This window comes from Lithobates pipiens, unplaced genomic scaffold, assembly GCF_037356315.1.
Source record: "Lithobates pipiens isolate NorthernLeopardFrog02 unplaced genomic scaffold, aLitPip1_a1.2 Scaffold_22, whole genome shotgun sequence".
Classification (NCBI taxonomy): domain Eukaryota; kingdom Metazoa; phylum Chordata; class Amphibia; order Anura; family Ranidae; genus Lithobates; species Lithobates pipiens.
In genome coordinates this window covers 137,221,311-137,238,154 of record NW_027507784.1, presented here as the reverse complement: position 1 = coordinate 137,238,154, position 16,844 = coordinate 137,221,311, and the positions used below count along the sequence as shown (strand labels likewise).

The 16,844-nt window shown below is 36.3% G+C and overlaps 1 protein-coding gene across 2 annotated transcripts in view; it reads right to left on the bottom strand.

The window, feature by feature from the left end:
• Positions 1–552: 552 nt before the first annotated feature.
• Positions 553–16,844, bottom strand: part of ERBB4 (erb-b2 receptor tyrosine kinase 4) — a 1,370,666-nt gene continuing 1,354,374 nt past the window's right edge. For both annotated transcript variants that reach the window (XM_077448341.1, XM_077448342.1), the window contains one exon: positions 553–14,788. In XM_077448341.1, the coding sequence (XP_077304467.1) occupies positions 14,343–14,788 (446 nt within the window). In that variant the 3' untranslated portion in view covers positions 553–14,342. The remainder of the gene's footprint in view (positions 14,789–16,844) is intronic.

The window sequence follows — 16,844 nt, the reverse complement described above, 5'->3', positions numbered from 1 at the left end:
AATGTCCACTCGCAGCGACTGCTGTTCAAATCTTTTCTCTCTATGTCAAATAATCTTGGACTAATAGAGTTAGGTTAGGCACACTCAACCTTTTTTTTGCTATTGTCTCTATATTGTCGAATCTTTTCTCTCTATGTAGAATAATCTTGGACTAATAGAGTTAAGGCTAGGCACATTTGACCACAGGTTCGATGGACACAGATTGCTATGGTCAGCGTCATCATGTCGAATCTCCTCTCTATATTGAACTCTTGTCACAACGAAAACGAAAATAAAGCATTTGTTTATGTCGGATCTTTCGGTTTTCGGATTCTGCACGTTTGTTATTGTTTGTTAAAATGATAACGAAAATACCTGAAATTTGGACAAAAATGCATTTGGATGAAAACTAATGCACATGTCTAATGTATACCTGATTGTAAATTATGGGAATAGTAGATCTAGCTAAAGTTCATCTTTTGTGTGCTCCTTTCTGTAAAAACCACGTCAACATTTTTGTAGGCAGTCATTGGAGTTGTTGCTTATCAAAAAAGACTCATCAACACACAGAGGTTTGTACCATATTTTATTGAATTTCATTTATATTAAATTAAAAATATATTTCTGACAGATTTAACAAAATTCAGAACAGGTTTCAAATTGTTCAGCTAGGATGATATGGATGGCATGAAGAAAAAAGCAAAGTGATGCCTGACTTGTGTCCTGAAAAAAGAGAGCGAATTGGCTGCAGCACAGTACATGAGAGCTACTGGATGCATCACGTTCAGGCTCGCTGCATGTGCACAGCAGATGTTTCAAAGTCTGTCTCAAGTTACAGGGTCACATGAACCACTGCTGGGAGTTTAAACACCATGAATTAACCAGCATCTTTAAATAGTTCATCTGCTTATTACATCCCATTAATTCTCACCAGTATCTGACCTAATGTCTTAGCCTAAACATCTTTGTTTATTAAACACTTTGCCGACCAACAGTTTGCAATATGTGCACTTTAGGCAGCCACAAGATATACTATCTGTAACCTGCAATTCTGGTGTTTTGTAAGTACTAGAGGTCCCAGCAATAACTGAAAGTTTTTAGCTGCAAACAGCGACAATGTCAAACTAGCACAAGCATTAGGATTGATTTACTAAAGGAGTAGATCACGTTCACTCTGCAAGGGAATTTTGACTTGCACATGATTGGATGTTGCAAACAAAATTTTTGCCGCATTCACTAACCAAAATAAAATGAAAATTAAATTAATTAAAATGTTGGAAGTAAACATGCTCTACACGTTTAATCAACCCCATTGTGTGAAAGTTGCTACGGCATGTTGGGACCTGTAGTTTCCTAAAAATCATTATCCAGCATTATAAGTTCTTAAAGCGAGACTACTAACTTATAATATGGCTAATAAGCTATGCAGATATAGCTAAAGTATAACTAAAGGCAAAACTTTTTTTAGTTTTGGATAGAGTGAAGAGGGAGTAGAACACCTGTCAGATTTTAAATTCCTGTCTGTGTTTCTGTTCCGGAGATTCACCCTTTCTGTGAGGTTAATTTTCTAAAGGCAAATGGATTGTCCACTTTGCAATGGAAGTTACACATTGCAAGGGGATTTTCCCCAGAGCTTAGTGAATATGGTGAAATTCCACTTTCCAAAGAATACCCATTCATGTGCAAGGATTTTTTTTTTTAAAAGCATTTTTTCTTGTTTTTGCTTGTATATACGATTAGCTAATTGGAGTCACCAGTGCTGCACATCATACACTAAGCTCTGAGGACAATATCCTTGCAAAGTGAAACTTGCCTTGTAAAGAGAACTATTTGCCTTTAGTAAATCAACCCATATTTGTCCTGGTGACTGTTATCAGCAACAGTCAAAGTGAAAGAAACCCCAACATTTTGAGTTATCACAAGACTAAGATCAGAGGGGAAAGTTTTCAATGGGGACACTAATTCTGGTGACAACGAGGGGCTTCCCTTACTTACTTTGGAGGGTTTTCCTTCCACTTTTTGTTGTATCAACCAGGAAGTTGGTTGTATGTATTTCAGTCCAATAATATATGAATTAATATGCAATTGATGTTTTTATCAATGTATTTGAACACTTGTTTTTTATATATCTTTTGTACCAATAAAATGTATGTTCATTTATGTCTTTTTTATGCAACTCTTTGGGTACCGAGAGTCCATTTCTTTATTTCTTATCTGAGGACACAGTGGGGGATGCCTCCAACGTTTTCTCAACTATCATTATAAGGATGATGGTACCCCTCCACATTTAATTCATTTAATTTATTTTAATAACTATCAGAGGACCTTCTTTTAGAACCAGGAAGTGAAGAAAAATCTCTACAATGGACACAGATGGAAAAAACTAACAGGTGTTATAACCCTCTCTTACTCTATTCAAAATGAAAGAAAAAAGTTATGGCATTAGTTCTATTTTAACAATATAACCATGGAAATCTCTGCTACGTATGACAAATGGTCCATATTTTAATAGTTATTCTTCTTAGATCAGAGGGGACGTTTTTCAATGGGGACACTAATTCTGGTGACAACAAGGGTTTTCCCTTACTTTGGAGGGTTTTCCTCCCACTTTTGGTTGTGGCTATCAACCGGGAAGTTGGTTTTATGTGTTTCCATCCAATAATATATGGATTAATATGCAATTGATGTTTTTATCAATGTATTTTTTATATAACTTTTGTACCAATAAAATGTATGGTTATTTATGTCTTTTTGATGCAACTCTTTGGGTACCGAGAGTCCATTTCTTTATTTCTTATCTGGGGACACAGTGAGGGTTGCCTCCAATGTTTTCTCAACTATCATTTTAAGGATGATGGTACCCCTCCACATTTAATTGATTAATTTAAATTATTTTAATAACTATCAGAGAACATTCTTTTAAACCGGGAAGTGAAGAAAAATCTCTACAATGGACACAGATGGAAAAAACTAACAGCTGTTATAACCCTCTCTTACTCTATTCAATATGAAAGAAAAAAGTTATGGCATTAGTTCTATTTTAACAATATAGCCATGGAAATCTCTGCTACGTATGACAAATGGTGCATATTTTAATAGTTATTCTTCTCTTAACTAATAATGAGAATCGAAAGTTAGTACAAATTTGTTTAGCGGGAATGAAAAAAAACAAAAAATAATTTGATTGTAGGGTTTTTTGAGGGTGCTATGCTTCAGCCCTTTGAATGGACTTTATTATATGGAATGGTTTAGCCCTCAGATCCAGACACTTCTGGGCAGGAAACGTAGGTGACCAATATATCTCTCTTTTTCTGCTTTTCACTCTTCCTGCTTGTATCATGGAATCGAAGGGCTAAGACCATCCAAATTGCTGTAACATATGCAACAGGTGCACCAATGTATCAGGATTGTTGAACTAATATGCCTGGGCTTTACAGTGAGTGAAATTTCCCTTAAGCTTTTAGAAATGAAGGATGCAGGTTTCTATGTTGCTGCACAAAGGCATATGAAGCAATCGTTCATCGTGAACAGCCACAAACAGGACAATTCAAAGTTCTACTAAATATGGTAAATGAAACACCCAGAAAGTTCTAAGTGACCCCTAACACTACAAGAACACTGAGTCAATATGTTCAAATACGATCCCTTTACTCCACATGCTGAATCAGCAAATCAACTATGCATTGCTCAATAGACAACTCGAGGTTAATTAATGTGACACTTAGTGACCATAGACCCAATATTATACTAAACTTGCTTTATTTATGTGCTTCTTCTTCTTGTTCTTCTACATTCAGGAATGTCAACTGCAATGTTAACTGCAGGTAAAACCCTGAATATACTAGAGGTGACCTTACTTTATGAGATATCAGTCACTTCTGGTAAATATTATTCTTCACTGATCAGGAACAAAGCCTCATGATGAAAATGATACCCAACAATTAGGAGGAAAACATACTTATGTACATTTCTGAAACAGGGAAGATTTTTGGGGAAATTTGTTGATTATGTAATTTTTTTTCTCTTGAAACAAGATTCTATAAGCTAATATAATTTTAGGCCAGTATAAAAAGCACTTATGTATAAACAAAATTGTAAGTATCTGAATTTGACCTGGTATCATCCTCTTGTAATCCCCTGTACGGTGGCACTCAGACCAGGAGAGGGAGGTTATGGTATGTTGGAAATGATATGTTGCTGCGGTATGTTGCACACACATGTAATGTCAGGGAACATAGTGGAAGAAGGGGAAAGTAGTGTGAGCAGAGGCATGGCCTTATGGGTCTGTTGTAGCTCCTGTTCATTTACAAGCTGGAGTCAGAAAAGTGACCAACAAAGAGTTAAGTCAGGTTACAAGCCTGGCTGTATAGTCTGGCGGGACTAGTTGGATAAAACAGACCAAATGACAGGTAAAACAGATCTCTTAAATATTTTCCAAATGTGTATTTAGCTGTTTGCCTGCAGTTTTAAAGCGGTTATAAACCTCTGACATGAAATATGAACAAAGCACATTACTCTATATATGTGTACTTGTCCCAATTCAAAACAATAAGTGTCATTTCTTTCTGCTGCCACATTGATTATGCTATCTGCACAAGTCGCCCTGACAGCTCCAGCACACCGCCTGTGATTGACAGCATCAGCTCTATTCCTGTGTTCTGTGTGTAAGGGGGGTATCCCTTCCCCACAGTCAGCTCTCATTAAACTTTACAAATTGTAAATTCATCTCCCTACCTCCTGCTTTCTGAAAGCTGGATAAGCTGTATAAATTCTGCCTTTTGAACAGCTGTAGAGAAGAAAGGACTGCAGATAAACAGGTACATGTAGGAGGTTTTTTCCTTTATCTGTGTATCTCCTGAGGCCAGTAACTGCACTGGGTTTATGTAAGGGTTTATAACCATTTTAATAACAGTGCAATAAGCAATGCTGTGTAAAGTTTAACCTCCCTGGCAGTATGATTATGCCAGATTTTTGATGCTGAAAGTAGTAGATTGTTTTGTATAGAAATTTGGCATTTTATATTGTGGGCATTTAATTCTTAGGAATAACACACTTAAATCTGTCCAATCAAGAGTCTAGTAGATATCCCGGGTATGATAAGTTTGAAACACTAAATCATAAATTATAATATAATAAATTATAACAAATGATAATATAATAATAATACAATTTATTTAATAATATAATCAAATCAAAAACACAGAAATTTGCTCAGTTGCAGAATTATAGCTATCATTACTTTCAGTGTTTGATGAGAAATTTACCCACAAATCACTATCGCTCGATTCTGCAAGTAATTCTAGCTCACTATCGTTTTCTAGCTGGTCTAAAACGGCTTTTGACATAAAGGGACGCTTTCTGGTTGCTATGGACATTCTCCAGTTTCCAGGCAGAAAAAACTGTATATATAATATAAAACTGCATGCAAGGCACTGGACAAAGCAATAGGGACAAAAGGGATGTGAAATAATTTGATACCGTAATGTAATCTGTAAGATTACAGTGTACTGTATGTGTAATGTGATTTGGCTCTGTCCCCATGCGTCGCCACACTCATAGGGAATGGAGACCGGCACTGTGATAGATCGAGCCAAGGAGACAGCTCGCACACACAGTGGGGAGACATCGCAGGATCCTGGGGACAAGGTAAGTAACTTTGAATGGATCCTGCAATGCAATTCCGAGTGTGGCTTGGGGTTACCGCTTTTGGTAATGAAAATTCACCCTGAGCCACACTCGGGAATACCGCCAGGGAGGTTAAAGGATAAGTTCACCTTAAAAAAATTAAATAAATGTACATTTTTTTACAGTTAAAAAAATGTGCATTCACTATTTTTCTTCTTTGGAGCCTTTAAACATTGCATCTGCGATCAGCAAATCTCAGGTACAATGTCAGGCTCCTGTAGATTGTCAGTGTAGCTGTATGCCCATTCCTCCATTACAGGCAGGCAGTTACTTCAGTCCAGGGAGATTCAATGAACTACAAGGATGGTCACCAGTGCCCTCATACTTCATTTAGAACGACAAGCCACAAAGGACAGAACTCTGTGAATGAATGACATGGTCTTCTGGGGGCATGCTCTTTTTACGTTGGGACAGTGGCCTGCTGCCACAGGGAGGGGGCGATCGGGGTGAGAGCTGCAGGAGCAGGAACACGTTACATATCCCCTCTAAAAGTTGGTTCCCAAAGATGCACTTATCCTACACTAAAGAACTGAACTATGACTGGTTTAAATGGGTTAAAACACAGCCTAAATATTGCTGGTATAATGAACATCAGCATTTAATGTTTTATAACATTTCAATCTGAAGAAAGGATAGAAAAAAACACCTGCTTTTTAAATTTTGGCTATTTCTTTCACAATGAATTAGACATTCAATTTTTTGCCATTTTTTTATATTGACCCTTTCTTCATGTTAAACAAGATCACCAGTATTTGTTCTCATTTGTTGAACAAGTTATAATTTTTAAAAGGTGAATTTATATATATACGTAGCACAATTAATTGTAAATTCAGACTACAAATCTTTTAACACTAAGTAGGGCTGATTCTCAAAACAGAAAAATCGAATTTAGATGGTTGAACAGCTGAACATCATACCCTGTTTCCCCTAAAATAAGACCTAGCATGAGTGTCGGTGATGGCTGCAATATAAGCCCTACCCCCCAAATAAACCCCACCCCTTTCCCCAAAAATAAGCCCTACCATGAGAATAAGACATAGAAGGACTTTAACTAGGGCTTATTTGGGGGGTAGGGCTTATATTGCAGCCATCGTCGACAATCACGCTAGGTCTTATTCTAGGGGAAACAGGGTATTATACTATCCTTTGTGCTAGCAATAACCTGATTTGTAATATATAAATTAATCACATAACATAATTCAGATATTCATTTTTTGCATTTAAAAATGAAAGTGGATGTAAACCCTCACATACTGTATACCCAGTGTAGAGAATAGCCTCAGATGATACACAGGGATGAAACAAATGCTCCTACATAAGTTTTACTTGTATATCTGCTTTCTTCCCCTTTCTATAACCTTTGAAAAAAGCAGATTGTGTTAAAAATCTTTCTTCATTATTCAGTAGTACATATGGGTGGGTGAAGAGATTGGACCTGTGTGAGAGCTGATTAGAGAAAAGGGTCCCCCCTACTCCCCTCAACATAGACAGAGGAACTAAGGAACTTGCAAAACTGTAGGCTTAATAGACAAGCTGTGTGCTTATCTCCCTCTAAGCACCCTTCCCGACTCAAATTTTCAGCTCATGTTATCTTATGTGTCTGAGAACTTGTCAGAAGTGACTCATGCCGATAACAGAGAAGGAAGCACCAGAGAGAAATCACACTTGGAGCTTTGGAGAGAGATACAGATAAAGTAGAAGATAAGTAACACTACAGATATATGTGACTAGTTCAAATTTCATGAATGGGGTTTACCATCACTTTAACTTTATCCTGCCAGACATCAGCTTTGGGTACAGCATGGTTCCTCACAATTTTGGGTCAATATAAAAAAGCAACACATTGTTGAGCTGAAAACCAGCACTGTGGATAAAGCACTGAAGCAGAAATCCCCATATAATGGTTTCTAGTTTACCTGAACTGGGGTTTACCAGCGATGAACTGACATCCACCAAACAAGATGAAACTCCTACTGAGATGTTAACAGCTGTAATTATTGACACTGCCAACCACTTTACTCAGATGTGCATCAGGTTGGTGGATGTTACAAGACACATCTCTTCCCCATGTCAGGTAAATAATGTATGATAGGTATTCAAAAAACAGCACTCAAGGCTGCCATAAAATGCACTCATTCAATATATTAGCAATGGATCAAGTCACAATAACAAGTACGACAGTAATCAAAACTCTCTTACATAAAATTACAACATAAAGAATAAAAATGTAAGAAATAATACTATATTAAAAAGAGAAACAAAACCATTATGACTCATATCTGCAAAGAGGAATCTTCTGGTATTACATTGCCTTGGCAGACAAGAGGTTTACGTGCAAGGGCAGGAACAGTCCTTCATTGCAGAAATCACAAACCAAAGGGGATTTCTGAGTAAAAGAACAGCAGGGAGCACGCAGGTAAAGAATAATCAAAGCCGGTGCAAGAATTGAGCAAGCCACGTTAGAGGAATCACAGTTAATGTAAAGAAATGGTACCATATGTGAAAAGCAAACGAAAAAAGAAATGGAGACAAGAACTGAAACCACCAGCTGTACATAAATATATACAAATTAAAAAAGAGCAGCTACGCTCCACAAATAGATGTCTCATGAATGAAGAAAATGTCCACCCATATGTACAAATTCAACTGGCTTTATCTCTGACAAGTTATAAAAATATTATTCACATTTTCTTATGAACATACAGTTCATGGTTATATTTTTCGTTAAGGTTTCGAAAGGCAGCTAGATGTGAGAGCAGAAGCAGAGCTGAGTCATGGTACAACAGATTGGCTTGGGCTTACTGAAGCACAATCATCCTCTATCTGTTTTTCCTTGCTGTGGATCAACAATATTTACATTTATAACAGGCTAAACTTATTTGGGCTTTGCCTTTTTTCAGCCTAATTATCTAATAATGAGTTGAAAGTTTTGCCAAATCCTGTCAAATTGTAAAATTCATAAAAATAGTATTTCAGATCAAGACGGATACAATTCTTCTGTAGGTGTCCTCTGCTCTATATTTACTTACTATACTGGATGTTTCTACAATTTGTGTCAGATTTAGGGCTTATTCACACTAAATTTCTAATGCTTAACAAATCAAATCAAATCAAAACAGATCAACTCAGTCTCCTTCGATAAACGAATGGGCCTTAGAAATGGATAATATAGAGAGAATGGAGATACTTCTAGCACAAGAATTAGATATGTACGAAAGGTGCCTCCTGGTTTGGACTCCCTGGAGACAGCATAGGAAATTGGTAAAAAGTTGAGGAAGAAGAAGGACGGAAGAAATGGAAGGAAAGATTTTGCCGGGGTAGAGAAAAGGGGAAAAAAAAGAAAGGAGAGAGGGAAAGGAGAGAAAAGGGGGGGGGGGGGTTGCGTGTTTATTTATTTTTTCTTTTATATATATATATATATTTTTTTTTCTTTTTCTATTTTTTCTATTATGTGTTAAAGTATTCAAGATATGTGTAATAAAATAAACGTGATCACTATGTATGTAAGTAATGTATATGTTTGAAATTGTTTAAGTATGTGTAATACCTTATAATAATTAAAAATAAAATTAGAATTTATAAGAACAGAAAAAGGAGAATGCCAGAATAAAAACCACAGCAACTTTTTACATAGTTGAATCCTCTATCTTATCTCACTATGCCCATTCTTTCTCCGAAAGGAGCTTTTTTGTGACTTGAGCGGCATGTTGGAACGTATGGTCTCTCAACTACAACTGTTAGTTTTAAAATATGTATTTGTTCTGAATATCACTTCGCTGACTGAACCACATTCTTTCAGTTCAATGAACCAGGATAAGTCTTAAGGTGGCTATAGACTTCAGAAGGTGGCCAGAACATTTACCAAGCAATTCTTCATGGCATCAACCAGACATGCACCTAGAAGATGTATATTTTATCTAAGACCTGTCAGTTATTAAGTGTCTGGAAATCACACAATGTTATGGATTAGACAACAGTCCATTCAGGTCTATAACTGCCCAAGAATCCTGAACCATGCTTAAGATAATAATTTGCTAGGATCATTTTTTAATTTTTCATTGTTCATTTTTATCTATTTATAGCTTGAAGGAGCCAACTTTATATGTTGCTTCTCCAGTCCAGAAAACAATTATGCTTTCAGTCAAGTAGATGACTAAGATAGACGCCTAACAAAAAAGTGACAATATAGAGCAGTCTAAATAAACTCCATTAGCCATGAAAGTGTGATATTAAAATAGTCAATCGTATTAAAGCTTTGTTTGGGAAAAAATGTGCTACGAATAAGGACAAGCCTCTAATATTGAATGGTTTAGACACTGGAACAAGGGAAAATATAAAACAATGGAGCGTTTAAATTAAGATGATTAAAATCCAAAATCTCATTATGCGCCTCTTAAAACAGCAATCAAAAGTATAAGTGATGTGCCTGAGTTTATGTATTAATCTTGACAGAAGTAACAGAGTGTTGGTAATGTTGTCAACAGGAGGCAATCAAGTTCAGTTCCTTTACAAGATATATTGCTGTTAGTCAGTTATATATACTTCTTTTTATTTGGAATTTGAAAAAGGTAGATAACATCATCACTACTACCCCTAATTTATCATCAGCTTTTTTTTATATGTCTATCTTAGCAAGGCTCACAGGAGCAATAGGCTGAACATCCCTACCTAGCACCAACTTCCCTCAACAAATCAACCAATGATGGCACAACTGCATTAGATGCAAACTCATCTATTATATTTTAACAGGCTACATATGGTCAACAAGATCTCTAATGTGTTTCACAATGAATAGCGTACACATTTCAGCTGTGAGCTGGAAGCACACCTAGTTGTGAATGTGGGCAAGTGTGGACCACCCTGAAGCCTGCTTGTTTGCATATGTCCTTGCACCAACTTCTCTTAGCTGAACCAAAGTCTTAAGCATTTCCTACTAGATTTCTAGGAAGTCATAGGCCTGCAGGTCTAATGTACCTTTCAATTGGTTGTTAACCTTGTATGAATAAAGCAGCCAGATATTACCACTTTCATTTTAATCTCAATGCATTTGGAACTTTTGGCAAAATCACAAAATTGTCACTCTTGGAAGCTTGGTATCGGAGTTATATTTAGGACTATGGCTGAAAATTGATTAGCAATCAAATATATGGTTGATTATAATTTCAGTGAGGTGAGTTAATTCCCTATATCTTATTCTTTAGGTCTTAGGTATAGGGATCTCATCTTTCCCCTATGGTCTTCAACATTATCATATTATAAATGGATTTTCAGTATTTATCAGATGCTTAGCTTTCATATTTAGCTGCCATTCTTACTTAGAGCTGCTCTGTTTAATTCCCACTTGGAAGAATATGCAATCAAGCTGCATTGCAGATTCTTCCATTGCTATTGGTATTACTTAATAGTCGACCCATTTTACAGCAGTACTTGCAGTACTTCTTAATGCTACATAATATTGTGATATCAGTGCAGAGCAATACTGCACTACATGACTGACATTGACTTCACTTGGTGCACTTAAATTCCAAAAACCTTCTCAATGATAAAAAGCATTTCTACCTTGGAATTCCATATTATTCATGTCTAATAGATCCAGAGTGCAAGCCTTTCCAAGGACTGTTGTTGTTCACCCTTAGAAGAGAGTATCTATTATTAAACCCACATGAAGCTGTCCAGTGGGAGGGAGATTCCATTTAACCCTTCTGAACAAATTCAGTACCCTTTTATCATGGATTCTACTAGTAGTAAGACATTCTTCCTCAAGAATGGTGCTAGGCAGCTGGCAGTGTTAATGCAGAGAAACATATGCATAAATAGAAAACGAGCGTGGAAACCATTGTTTGACACTAAAGTATCCTCCAGTATCTTGTCTTCAACGTTACTGTGAGATTTGCTTTGAGATTATGTTGCAGATAATGGGCTCCTCCCCTTGTGCCCAAAGATATATTGTGTATTGCTCCTTAAATTTCTTCCTTACGCAACATTAGAATCTACAAAGTATGTATGCAACTCAGGAGCAAAAAGCATGTGAGTCGATATATTTTACAATAATATGGCCATTTCCCATTACTTTATTTAAATGCAGGGATATTATTTTATTTTGTGATAATGTTAGCTGCAAGACTGCCACAAAGTTACCAGTATCCTCTAAAATTCTCACTTTAGATTGGATTTAAGGAGGTTCTTAGCTACACCATAAACACATGCAGTTTTAGTTGCCAGCACACAGTCCATTTAATCATGAACTATTTGGCAAGTAGAGCATGGATATGATTATTATTTTATGCATCTATGTGATTTTGTTTTATTTTCACATAGATTCATAAATGTATATGTAACACTGTAATACTACAATACATGTACTCACATTTCTACACAAAGTACAAAGACAGATTGCATGGAACTATGGCATTCATATATGCAAAACAGAGAAAAAAAAAGAATCCAAAAAAAAAAGCAGAAACATAAAAAAGTGAGGCATACAATATATATTTTTTCTGTGCTTCTAATATATTTACCCCCCCCCCCCAACCACACACACAAAAAAAAACTTTCATAAAGTAAATTTAAACTACAATGTTGGTAGAACAAAAATGTTACCAAACACAGTTTTTCTGTTCATGAAATAGCATTGTTCTCTGTTCCTTTTTTGGAGGAACTCTACTGCTCCCTCATAAGAAAGATATACTAGCTGCAACGTTTCATTGTGAGGTTCTTAAAATGTAAAGCAGCCTACATCAGACAAATCTTTCTCTGTAATCCAATTCATTAACCCCCAAAAGACAGAATGTGGTATACGTTGAATGGAAATATTCATGTCCTCAACCTTAAGAGGCAAGCTCCAGGAAGACCCATGAAGTACCTATACCCACTCCATTTATATAAGCTATACAGATCTCAAAAGTGAAAGTGATAACTAACTGCTGGGCCTGAGTTTTTCAAAACCGAAAGAACAAGATGTATCTAGGTATCTCTATTTTTTCCAAAGCAGCTAAACTGATTGATTGCTATGGACACTAACACTAATTTTCATTTTCTCCAGTTCTGATTATTTAATTACAATGTTTTTCATAACTGAACATTTCAAATTCCCATTATCAGGCAATCTAACCTGTAAAATCCCAACTAACCTGATACATAATGTATAATTCTATAGCTTATACTTTTTATTTTACAGAGAATTGTTTTGGCATGTCCATATTCTTGTGTTTGTCATTTAATTTGCTGGTTGCTTTCATATTGCTTCATTCAAAATCCAAGCAAAAAAACAACAAAAAAATATATATTAAAAAAAACAACAACAACAGTCTGTTAAAAGACAAAAATAACCATTTAAGTGCAAAACTGACTTTCTAAAGTCTGCAATTCCCTGCTGCATTAATTGCCATTACAGTTCACTTGTAATTCCCACTGGCTAACTGCTGAAACTTCTTCCTGTTCAAAAATATGCAAGTGCCATCTCCATTTTAAAGTCTTGCTTCTCCTATTGTTGACCAGGCTGTGGTATTTCAGCTGGTGAAGGTACAGAAGAAATATTTAAACAAAAGAATATGGCTGCAAACACCTATATCACATTTACTGCAGGCAAGACTGCAGACCAAGAGGATGGAACTTTGCTCATTTTCTTCTCCAGTATCCTTAGGCTTTTTCTAGTGCCAGTGGTGGAGATGCATTGTATTATGAGATGAATATTTAAACAATGGTGATATGCATATTGGAGGCTATATTCCTTCTTTTATCATACAATGTGATACTGATGAATTCACTGGGGGGTTAATAAATAAAAAATATAAACATTAGCTTAATTTTTGTACATCACTGTTGCTTGCATCTGCTTATTAGGACTTCTTGGACGAATCAGAAAAATAAAGAATATATCTTATATCCTTTTCCAACTTATATCCATAGACTGTATACATACTTGAGAACATCTTGAAACTTTAATGGCATGACACATCATCCTCAAAATGGGACAAGTAGGGTTTAGTCTTTCCCATAGACTTCATAATCATCACCAGAAAGTCCTTCAAGTATGAAGCAGAAGAACTGTATAGTTTCACCTTGTAGTTCCTAACATATACTCTGGGCAAGATATTTTAACCAAGTTAATATATTCTTATGAAGCTGTAACAAGCAAACCTAAGTTCTGGAAAATAATAAGGATAACAGCATCAACGATTCGAACACCATATCCTCTGAATAATTAAATATTATTGTTGTTGATTAGTGAGACCTAGTTGATGGCAGGAACTGGCAGTGGAAGACAGTTTTGAATGGTCTTGTTTAGTGAAATAAGAAACAAGTGTCAGGGCTCAAACTCTTTGACATGTATGATATGGTAACTTGAGCTGAAAAACTCTGCACTATGTGCTGTAGGAACATAAAATGCAAGTATACAAAGTACTTCTGCTTCATAGAGCTTCCACCAGTACTTAGTCATTATATGACAGTCAAACGTTGTCCCAATCCACAGAGAGCAAGCTGCCAGTCTGGAAACTTCAACAAGTGCTCTCCTCAATAAATAATATTAATACAAAATCTATAGCATTCTTTAACCTTCGTATGTAAGTGATCTGGCATGGAGAAGCACACCTGAGTAAGTAAGGTGGCTCTTATAGAGGGCTCAAAGTATCCAAAAAGAATAGGGATTCCTCCCTATTTTCATAATACTGAAACTCCTACACAACAGTGTTCCGGTGCCTGTAGGGAGGAGGGGGAAGGACAGTGCCTGGTTTAAGAGTGAATTCGGTCAGATATTCTGGGTTTTCAGCCACGACTGGCCTGATACGTCCATTCTGCTTATAAAAGTATTTTGTGCTGTACTCATGCAGGTAATCTGGATGCTGGATGGTGCTTCTGGGTGGCAAGCTATGATTCCAGTATTCTGGGTTATCAAATGCCTTCTTAGCTCTTTCTGGCACAGTAAGTCCATTGTTTTTCAAATATTCTGGATTTTCCTTGGGCTTGGCAAAGGAATTAAGATAAAGGTGCTCATTGACATATTCATCTTCTGACTTTGGCTGCCCACTGGGTCCATTATGGTATTCAGGATTATCCAGAGCTTGGAGGTCGCCATTTTTTCTTCTGGAAACAAAAGGATTCTCTTCCACTGTGCTCAAGTAATCTAAAGAAGAAAACAGATGTTAGGGAAAAAAAAGTTCAACTAATGATGAATTGCATTATTAGTTATTGTATATTGACTTTAACTCATGCATTTGTGAGACATGTGTGTAGACTTTTAATTCTTTAGTTGAAACAGTTGGCAAAATAATAATATAATTAGTGTTCATCTGTAGTTCAGTTCTGTATGCTCTAGAAATGAAAGAATTCTGGTTGAGCAGATGTGTACGTTCTTCTTCAGTCCCTTTAAGCTTAGACTGATGTTCTGCCAAAGCAGTTTTTGTCAGAAGGGCTTGCTTATTTGAAAATACAGGTGGGCCCAACAGAGATCCCCCTCTCCACTCTCCCTCATGTGAATAATGGACTGATTGGCTGTCAGGGTTATAGAAAGAAGTTCAGTGCCAGCTTCCCCTTCTTGTCTGCTCTTCTTGACACAGGTATAACAATGTTATTTTAATAAACTAGGGCAAGGTGAGTATATTTACTAACTTTTTTTTCCTTGTTTGTGATATCCTACAATGTGCATGTCCCTATTTATAAAAGGGATATAATGCTGCGAATCTTTTAGAATGCCATGCAAGTGCACAGTACTTTTCTTAAAATTGACTTTATACAGCCACCCTATTTTCAGACTGTGTAGTAAAATCTAATGCACATTTTTTAAGGTAATCATTTTATCCAATAATAACAGCTGTTGATCAATGACTAATGACCCTTGAGATGGCCAAAGACCAGAGCACTTTTTGCGATTAGGCACTGCGTCGCTTTAACTGACAATTGCACGGTCCTGTGACGTGGCTCCCAAACAAAACTGACGTCCTTTTTTTCCCCCAAATAGAGCTTTCTTTTGGTGGTATTTTATCACCTATGCGGTTTTCATTTTTTTGGGCTATAAACAAAAAAAGCGACAATTAAAAAAAAAACAACACATTGGGAGTTATTTAGTAAAGGCAAATCCACTTTGCACTGCTAGTGCACTTGAAAGTGCATTGAAAGTGCACTTGGAAATAAAGTCACTGTAGATCCGAGGGGGGTATGCAAGGAAAATAAAAAACAGCATTTTAGCTTGCACATGATTGGATGATAAAGTCAGCAGAGCCTCCACTCATTTCAGATCTACCCCTTAGATTTAGAGCAATTTTTTTTTCCTCAGTTTAGGCTGATATGTATTCTTCTACATATTTTTGGTAAAAAAATCGCAATAAGCGTTTATTGATTGGTTTGCGCAAAAGTTATATTCAGAAAACAAATAGTACGCAAATAAAAATCAGTTCATATCCTGAAAATATCAGTACTAACACAGCGCTAAACAATAAAATGATTTTAAAGTCCCAAATAACAGCATAAAAGATCCAAAAGGAGATTGTGCAGAAAGGGTAACAATGATGGTATAATCAACACTGCAGGGTGATAATAATGTTCATCAAAAAGTGCTGTAACTACTCCAACCACCAGGATTGCACCAATATTTCACCGCGTGAAGTTCGTATCCCCTCAGGGGGTCAAACTCACCAGATGCAAGAATAACTAGCGCCTTTAAGGGAATAATCCCGTTTTTATACACCGCAATTCAAATGTCCTCCACCAGGGTTCGTCTACCAAACACGCACGGGGTCTCTCTCGGTCTCCAGATGGAGTAGTTACAGCACTTTTGTGTATGAGGGGTATGTGTGTAGTGTCTGTAATTAGTATTACTTGTTGTTCATTTAGTATTGTGGTGGATGTATTTGATACATTATTATTTTTACTGTGCGTGGAATTGTTTATCAATAAAGAATTCTATTGAACTATTCTAATACCTGGGTGTTCCTCATTGAAGAAACCTTTTTTACAGACCACTTGGGTCTCTCTCCTCTGTCTCCCCCTTTTTCCTGGATATTTTTTTTATTACTGTATACACTTATTGTAATATAATCTAACACAATAAATAAGGAAATATATACTATTTTTACAAATGAAAAACAAGTGGACCTTTCAATATATGAAGCAAGATCCTCCTAGTTATGGACACACCCCTCTCCCCCTTAATGCCAAAATGCCTAAAGTCCTATACACACTAT